The sequence below is a fragment of the Lissotriton helveticus genome, chromosome 1_1 (assembly GCF_964261635.1).
Source record: "Lissotriton helveticus chromosome 1_1, aLisHel1.1, whole genome shotgun sequence".
Classification (NCBI taxonomy): domain Eukaryota; kingdom Metazoa; phylum Chordata; class Amphibia; order Caudata; family Salamandridae; genus Lissotriton; species Lissotriton helveticus.
The window spans coordinates 474,416,781-474,426,526 of NC_136057.1; the positions used below are offsets into that span (position 1 = coordinate 474,416,781).

Sequence of the window (9,746 nt, forward strand, 5' to 3'; positions counted from 1 at the left end):
CTGCCAGCAGACCACTCCCATCCGCAACTTTGGGAATCATAAAACTGTTCCAGGTAAGATCAGGCAAACAAATTACCATAAGAAAGCAAATTGATCCCTAACGTTCCTTTCCAATACATTGATGGATCACCTCTCTCTGCCATTTGACTGGAATACTTCAAAATTAAGATGACAATTACAAACCAGTATTTCGATCAAACCAGTATTTTAACACCAGATGAAAGAACAGAACTGACTGTGGTATAAAGACCTGCCACTCCACAACGCTTATTTCCAGCCTATATGCATGGAATGGATTTTTTATGAATTGTGCAGACCTTTATATACATTTACAACCAGCACTTGCAAACTTATAAGGAAATAACAAAACAGCTTGCATTACACGGCCTGGACAACATGCTAAACCCACGGGTGAGCTGGGAGATTAACTATGAAAGAAGAAAAACCATTGATCGGCTTTGGCTGGTCCTAGGCCAAGGCACAAAGATAGCTTTGAGGGTGAATGAAAGCAGGGTGAACGGAGACATTCTTTGCACTTAATAAACGCTGAAACTCTTGAAGAGGTGCAATGAGTAAATCGCAGATATGGATATTGCCACAATGTGTATAGGCTGGTGAGGAAGCAGCTCAAGAGGTGATGGGAACAGGGCACTCACTATACACCCTTAGGCACCCACATCCTTCAGTGCATGCAACAGATCCCTTTCAGCCATTCACTCTTGCCTAGCAGAACTTGACATTGCAGCAAAGAAACACACACTGGTATTGGGTTTAAACTGGGCGCAACCCACCTTGTATATTTCCTCCTATTACCAACTATTTCTTATGTTGAAGGGATAATATCTTTCACCTTTTTGTAAATATTTATTATCTATCATTATATTATTATTGTCTTTGAAAATAATATTAGTTTAGCTCGTCCGTGTCCTAGGAAACATCCAGCGACTGGAAAAACTCTGTCTATGAAGAGGACTTTCGGTAACCGGGCATGGCAGCTTGATGAAGACATTATTGGCCCTCAACCATCCAAATGGAATCCATGAGAATCAATATCACACACTCAACGTGCTAACAACATCAAACATTTATAGAGCGTGACGTTCACCTTACAGGTATCTTGGTGCTATAGCATCATCTACATGGTACAGTAGGCCTCTATCAGCTTTGACGCACCCCACCCCATTCATCCTGATCCCTTACTGGAAAGTGACACGTTTTTTGGTGTTTCGGGAAGCTATTCAGGTTTCCATTGGCTCTAGGTTTGGTAGGCAGTTTGTTCCACATCTGGGCCGCTTTAATCTGGAATGTCCTCTCACTTGCCCTGATATCCCTGAATGTTCCTATGCAGATCAGATTGGTTGTAGAGGAGTGAAGGTTCAATCTAGGTCTTCAATAGCGGAATTTCTTTTGTAATGGCACTGTATACTGTATAGAAATTAAAAACTAAAGACAATAATTCAGCTCTTACAGGTTCATGAAACTCGTTAATTGTAGAGCGCACAGACACAGTAGTTTCGTGGCGCTAGGTAACTAGGAGCCAACAGAACACCGCTAAAATCTACTGGTCGAACAAGAAAATTCTCAGCCACACCTTCGTCACATATTTAGGCCAGGCTGAAACACCTGGCTGGACCAGTAGATTCAAGGGAAGCATTGTATTTACTTGGGGGGTGATCCTGCGACCTCTGTTTGCCCTTGAGGCTCTGCCTGGAGTTGACTCAGCGCATACCGAGCAGAGTACAAGGCACAGCAGGAAACCAGAGCCCCTGAATCATAAATGTCAACACGGTTTCAACATCTTCACTTGTTAGAAGCTACACAGCCTGACACACGTCACGGCTGACACGAGCCAGACTTGAGAGGCAGTAACAACAGCATGCCACGGAAAAGTGGGGATCGAGAATAAATAACAGGCTTTCTCTTCTTGTACATAAAACGCCATTTATGGTTGTACTTTGGCAAACAAACGAGTCCTCGTTAGATGAGGTGAGCCTGGGGCCGAGCCCAAGAACATGAATGTGTGCAAAGGCGACTAAAGGCCAGTCAGCCTTCAGTGTCCCTCAGACAGGCGATGGCTTGTCCAGCTGCTGAGGGGCCATGGTTTATTGCCACTAGGGGTAACTCTTCAAAGTTTCGACTGTTATAACTATCAAGGACCGTCAGTAGAGTAGCCGTTGTGCCATTGGCCCCAATGTAAGTAAGGAAATGGGCCCCGAGCTAGTTTCAATTATAAAATACTGCAATAATCTGTGCCTCGGTGCCACTGCACCTGCCGCACCAATGGAATCTACGTCCTACGCACCCGAGCACAGTCATGCCAGAGCCCCCTCACGAGAACACCGCCGACAGAACTACATTAACATGTTTTAATGTAACGGACATTTTTCTGAAGTTCAATGTGTTGGGCTAAAGAAAAGAGCGACCAAGATATTTTTGATTTTCGGCCACATAAATGAACAAATTACGAAAATATTTATTGTATACTAAGGTATATCAATATATAAACAACAAACCACGTTGACATTATCGACCACATGAATACAAGCCGTTCCGTATAACTGTGCAAAATCATTAGCTCTTCCAAGATTGTCCCTTAATCCAAAAGAAAATCTGATTCAACGAATTGGCCAGCCCTAATTCCATGCAGTTTATTTACACAGCATCTGCATTACTACTACGGGCCATCAAGAAAATATGCAAAAACCTTTAACATCTCTCCAAATGTCACAACGTCCTGAAACTGCACAGTACAATACAAGGGAACGCTAAGAGGGCCTGGGATACATTTCATAAGGAACATTTGCTGGATTTAAACAATCTCACTGCAGCCAGAGCATCGCGAAGGCGTCTCCTAAAGGTCAGATGGAAGATGTTTACCTGTACACCAAGCTGAGCGCCGTGTAAAGAGTGATGAAGACGAAGAACTCCCTGTACAACAGTTTGTAAATGCTTCCGCGCCATTTCAGAAGGAGACGGTGAAACCCGAAAAAGGTGGCATTGGCGACTTTACTGGAGTAAGTGACCGTCATCCTGCGGGCCGGCTCGCGCGCGCTGGAGGAAACCACAGGAAGCTGGTCTGAAGGGGAGGTAATACTATCCCGGGCTCAGGGGGCGCGTGCCTCATCGTGAGAGAACCGAAGGAAGCAAGGAGCTGGAACCGCAGGACACGGCCATCTGTTGCCTCGTCTATTTATAGGAGGCCACGGGGCGCACTTGCGGCTGAGCTGAGATTTTTACATTGAAAACGATAAATAACAAAGGCCACTTGAAGGACTGAGTTACTTCCAAGTAGTGCAGGGACCGAGAACTGGATTTTAATTCGCTTATGTCATCATGGTAAACCTTTCTCACAGAGTTCGGGAACCCCTAGAAGCACCTAATAATGGTACATGGACAAAACAGAGCGCTTCAGCGTTTTCTATAGGGGTATCTGCCATCTCCATTTATATTAGAAAATTATATTCAGAATCTGATAACTGCACTGCACCTTACAATACAAACATAAAGTGACATACTTGTAGAAGTAATCAATGAACAACAGCTCATGTTATTTTAGTATCTCTTTGCAAACAAGATAACATTTCTCTCTGGTCCAAGGGCCTTGTTTGACAAGCACTGTCAAAGCCAATTGGCCTTGACTTCAAAGGGCGAGCTATTGGCTTTGTCTATGATGTTTGCCAATTGCACACATTTGCAGGCGTCAAGATGTATGTGCAAGAATGGCTTGTAATTTTGTAATGGCCGTGATGCATGGATGCCTTGTGACACGTGATTCATGATGCATGTCTTTCATTTTTTTGTACTTCGTTTTTATTAAGATTGTGGATGGCCATGTTAGAATGTTAAGAAAAAATATAAAAGAACAGTGAAAAACAGGTGTGCTAAAAGCACAAAAGAGGGAGCAGTGGCCCAGGAGCAGTATGCAACTGCCGGTTCTTGAAACAAAATATACAAACAATTATTACAAATTAGCAAAGGAGCGGGATGAAGAGCATGACGGGAAGCATATTTGGCAGACTGAAAAGAGGGTACACAGGGGCAGGAGGCAGAAAGAAAAGGATTGGAAGAGAACAAGAAAACATGCATTCCACAGGAGTGCTGAATACTAAACAAACATTGGCAAAGGCAAAATTTCGGGTCTTGGATGTCCAGCTTCGCCTTAGCACCACTATGTTTTATAACATTTGATTTCTAATATTTTTTATTGGGTTTTGCAATAAATCATTAACTGTTTTACATTGTTACACTGTTCAAAATAAAGCATCACTCCCCAATAACATGTAATAATATTTGTCATATAAATACAATACAAGTGTACTGCAGATTGTAAATATGCTGGACTTTCAAGCTTTCATTCTCCCATATCATTTTAGACCTTTGTTTTATTAAGATAGGGAATTACAACTTGGAAAGGGGGAAACAAAGAGGAGTGCACAAGCATAAAGCACAAAATATCAGGCAGGTGAACAAATGGGAGGGAATAGTGGGCAGGGAGCGAATCGGAATACACGCTAATCTTTAGCATTAACTGAGCTTCTCAGCAACCACCAGGAAGAACAATGGTCAGGATGCGTGAGAAGTTTCAGCATGTCAAGAGTACCACTCATCCGAATGATTAATGATTTCTATATACTATATTTGTTACCCATCTCCATAAATAACACCCACTTGGTAATGTAAGAGTGCTTTGACCAGGTCAAAGACATGAATGAATGGCATACAAGAGTAATTTTACCAGGGGAGCCCTTAGGATGCAGCAGACACCTCTGGCTTCACAACTGTAAACTCTTTGGATTGCACTAACATAGCGTCCTATGCTGCTACAATAGGCAGTTTCTGAATTCCACAGGCCTCCTCCCAGTGCAATGCAGAACTCTCTGCATCACCCCAGTGGAACAGAACCCTACAACACAGGGCGAAGCTCGGCAGCCATTGCGCCTGCCTGTGCATAGTCACTAAGGGTTTCCCAAAAGAAAGGCCAAATTCAGAAAGCGTACCATCACCTTATGACTCTTTCTCCTGGGAAATATGCTCAATGCTGTAGCTTCCCAAGATGAAATTGATGTAAGCTCTGTAATAGTAGCGAGCACAGTGTGTATAGGATGCCAGTATCCAAATATTTCAGGGCAAGACTAAAGCATGTGCTGAAAATCTGCAGATTGCGCTTGACTTCTGGGGGAAGAGACGTTGGCCGTTGCATACATGCGATTCAATCAAAAACAGGGGTATGTGTAACCTGCACTTCTTTTTTGGTTTAAACACTTATAAACAATCAACTTAATTTTTCAAATGTAATCCAAAAAATATAGACAGGTGCAGTCCTCAAAAAACCTGGTTAGCCTCTACCAAGCAAAAATTCAACCAATTATTTCAAACCTCAACTGTCTGAACTTGAGGACACACTTTTCACCAACCCTGTCAGGTGTGAAATTTTCTGCCAGCGTTTAAATGTATATCTGCCTATTTATCTCTGATAATATTTTCCATGTACACTTATAACAAACACATACAGTGTGCTGCTCTTTAGATCATAAACTGTTTGTAGAACATATCCGTAGGAAAACAATATAATGTTGCATTTGAAATAAAACTCAAACACATGCAATTCACCAAGAGGTATTAAGGTACACCCTATGAAGTATTATAAACTGAGTATTTTTAAATTTTACATTCCTAGAGATGATATGAGGAGATTCAAGTGCCTGCACCCATTTCGAGTCAATCAAGTGCCGCCCCAAACCATGCCCCCATTTGCGCTAGATACAAGCTATTGAAACTCCACTATTTTCCCTAATCCCTTTGTAAAACCAAGTACTAAGGTGCCGTCCTTCCCTCATGGTATGTAACGTATGCATCTCTGCATGAATAACTGGCTCTACCTCAATTACACCCCATAGCATTCTAAGGGCTCTCACCAACTGTGTATATGAAAGTTGCTGGTAGAAAAATGATGTACTCCTGGCATATATGGTCAAACTGCAGTAAATTTGTGTCTTGGAACAAATTCCCAACCATGTCTATAAACTGTTCATGTCAGCTAGCCAACTAGTCAGGGAGAAAGTGTCATGAGGACCAGGCAAACCCTGGAGAGATGTTGCCGGCGAATAAGGAAGAATGTGTTTTGTGAGCTAGAGCACCCTTGTCACACATTTCCTAGCCAACCACACAAGGAGTGTCCACAAACGGTGAGGTTTCACTGAATGGTGTAGAAATTGTTGTATTATATACAATGGGAGGGGACCATCCCCCATGGCGATTTCATAAAGGTTGCTCCCCGATAACGATATGGCTACCCATTGGAGTTGCACAGCATGATAATATGCCTAAAAAGATGGCACCCCTCAACCTCAGCTTCTCACTGGTAACTGAAGTTTATTAAAGGCTACTCTACGCCTCCCATTATCCCAGAGTAGATCCCCTAATGCCCAATTCAGATCCACAAAGAATCAATGTTTAGGAAATACTGAAACATTGACAAAATAGTGTATGAATTACCTTTTCTTTATTAGAAAAGGCAGGAAGAGAGCTCTGGAGCCAGATCATGAGCCTGATCTCAGAGTAGCGCCAACACCAGACATGTCTGTGCATTTGCTTTAACTATCTTCAGCGCATACATTAATTCTAAACATCTCTGCGTTAGTGCATGGACTGCAGGCAACAAAGCGGTAATAGACACAGCAATAATGGCTTTTACCTTGCACTGGTAGTCGAGTTGATAACTGTACTGTTGTGTTTTAAGGAACAATGCTCCCTATAAAAAAGAAATAACATAGAAACAAAAGAATGCCAAATGTAATCACAAATCGAAATTAAATATATTAGAGCACGCTATATTCATGAAAGCGTGACAGTGAGATAAAAAAAACATGCTTGGCACTCAAGCAAACATGATACACACAGTAGATACACACATGGTCATAAGACAATGTGGATGTGTATCAAAACTGTTCCACACAAATATAGCCAGAATATCACAAAGTCATTGAATTAAAACTGGTCTATAACAAAAGGTTGCTAGTGTTTTGATCTTTTTAAAGATATCATCATTAATATATTATTTATTCGGAGGTATAACCCATCCACTAAAGTCCATAATCATAATACATTATACAGCTTTTTTATGTTTAAAAAAGTACAAATATAAGTAATATAAACAGTACATCATTGAAAAGTTCCATCATATAAAAATAATCAACCAGAGCGCATAGTGCTTTGTGTATGGACAGTAGATTTTAAAAAAATCCTGTGTAAATAACAGCATTCATTGTTCGCCAATGCGGAAGATTGTGTATTGTGCGTGCAATGAATGAGAATCTCAGTGTTAAGCGCAACTGTCTCAAGAAAATATGACCAGGCCCAGCAAGGTATGTGAAAAAATGTTGTTGGAAATTATGGGACCAATGCGTTTCTCTGGGTGTCCCAAATATTTTTGGTGCTGGGGGACCAATTTTCACAGGGGCTGTGGGTCAAAATAGTAACTCAAGTAAACTCTATTATGATGTTAAGCTTTCTTATGGAAGTATTTAAGAGAGAAGGTTTCCCAAAGAGAATTGTAGCGGACAGTGGAGTGTAGTTCACACCCACTGAGACTACTAGATTTCTGTCCAAACATGGTATAGACCACATTTGCACCTCGGTATATCATCCGCAAAGCAATGGAATTGAGGAAAGGTGGAATAGGATGTTAAACAATGGCGTGGAATTGTCCTAGCCAATAGAGTTATTTGCAGGGAGGCTATCAAACATTGGTAGGGGCACATCGAACCACTCCCAGGAGTGTGGGTGACAAATCCCTCTGAAAATGTGAGAGGACGGGAAGCAATAGCCAATTTAAAGCAACCTTAGATGACATAACCTGATAAAGGATTGTGTGGGAAAGGGAATGAACCGAGTAATAGGGAAAAGCATGAGCTGCAATAGCTGAAGATGTTAAAAATGATATTCAGGGAGGCCAAGGTAAAGGCCATTGCCAACACTCGCTAATATTATTGGAGATAAAAAGAAGAATCTTTTTATCTGTCTTAATTTTCTTCGAATAAAAGAAACAGGTTTAGGTCACTTTAGAAATCTAATGAGAGCAATTGAAACCTTGATCAGAAAATAAATCACAAATTGCACACAAATGACACCAGAAATGGACAAGGATTAGTATTGGGGGGGGGAGGGGCACTCCCTGGATGTCCACATTGAAGAGGAACCTCCATTGAACAAGACTTCAGTTGAATCCGAGTTAAACATCAAATTAAACTGAGCTGAGCAGGATCACCATCTATTTTCAGAATAATTTGAGTATAAAATCTCAGTGTCATCTGCTAGCAATAAAGGAGCATGGCTCCCTAATTAGGAAATTAAATACAAAAATGTTAATATAACCAAGTTTAATAACAAAATATAATGAAAGAAAGAAATTATTTAAGAAATGATTTTTTCTAAAACTAAAATGTTTTCGTTTATTTTCTTACTCGTCAGTCATGCGCTACAAGAAAAGTAAAAAGGTAACGAGTTGCAAAAAAAAAAAATGAGTATGCTGTGAGGTGGCCGCGGCGATCTCCGCCTGCTTCCCATGTAGACATTAAGGGATGTCGCAACTTTCTAAACAGGGTCCCTGTTGCAGGATGGACGGACGACTGCAGGGGTTGAAACGACTTTCCACTTCTGGAACCCTGTTTGTGCCAGGCAGGCAGTGCTCGTCAGTTACATCATGAACTCCAGAGGGAACAAAAACAACCCTTAGCAGTTGAGCGCGCTCCTTTTTAAACGATAACTATAAATACACCTGCCCTGCAGACCGAGGTTTCCTGCGGAGCTGGCGGTCACGAGACGAGAGCCTGCATCCGTCGTCACCTTGTTTCAACCCACGCACCAGTGTTCCCTCATCTGATGGTACACGAAGATCGGGAGCTCAGCGTGTGCAGCCGCTTTTCCAGTGTCCTCTTCTCTCAGCTGGAGTCTGAAAAGATCAGTTGAGAGGGACACCGTTATTTACTAGGCTGGCCAGTGGCCTTTAATGTGATATTTCGCCACTCGCTTGAACCGCCCTAACACAAGGGCGGCCAGTGTGAATACACCATGGATGTAGCAGAAGCGCCTGTGAATAAAACGGCAAGACATCTCAGTGGGCCAATGCATTTACTGCAGAGAAGTTAGAGAACTAAAGCATCCGCTTCAGATAACTGTGTGGACTCTTAAAGCCAAAGGCTTCTTCGCGGGTAAGAACCCGATCTTCTTCCTAGAAACAGGTGAATAATGTCAACAGGAATTAGGGAGTAACACTACTCAACTCAAAAAGTGGCGCTAACAGCTACAGTCTGCTGCCTGCTTCTCCCACACTGCACCACTGTTCAGATCATTGGCATCAGCAGCACCGTATCAAAAGTGAAGGATCTACTATGGCTGCTTCCTGATCTGAAGAAAGGATTTAAATCAAAAACATACATTTATTTAAATTCTTTTCTAACTTCAAAGCACATGTAAAAAAAATATATTTCCGTATCTGAATATACTCCCAAAGGACATTCGGTCTCCTTGTTTAGTCATTAAAATCCTTTTTATTTCAGTTTTTCAAAATAAGGGGCAAAATACTTTCTCTTCAAAATCTTTCCAGGTTAGCAAACTTTGAACCATTGTCTTGGGGAGTCCTATTATTAGTGTCAGATCCCATTCAGTCTACAAAGTGCGAAACTTAGACGTAGTAATTAGAATTATTATTAGCTGTAGTAATAGTGGCAAACATTTTCTAAGGCGTG

The 9,746-nt window shown here is 41.6% G+C and overlaps 1 protein-coding gene across 2 annotated transcripts in view; it reads right to left on the reverse strand.

Moving 5' to 3' along the window:
• The window catches only part of BEST3 (bestrophin 3), a 259,667-nt gene extending 256,590 nt beyond the window's left edge, over positions 1-3,077 (reverse strand). Inside the window, exon 1 of one of the 2 annotated variants that reach the window (XM_078654059.1) lies at positions 2,878-3,077. In XM_078654059.1, the coding sequence (XP_078510185.1) occupies positions 2,878-3,029 (152 nt within the window). In that variant the 5' untranslated portion in view covers positions 3,030-3,077. The remainder of the gene's footprint in view (positions 1-2,877) is intronic. The other variant, XM_078654052.1, reaches the window with a different exon arrangement.
• Between the last annotated feature and the right edge of the window lie 6,669 nt (positions 3,078-9,746).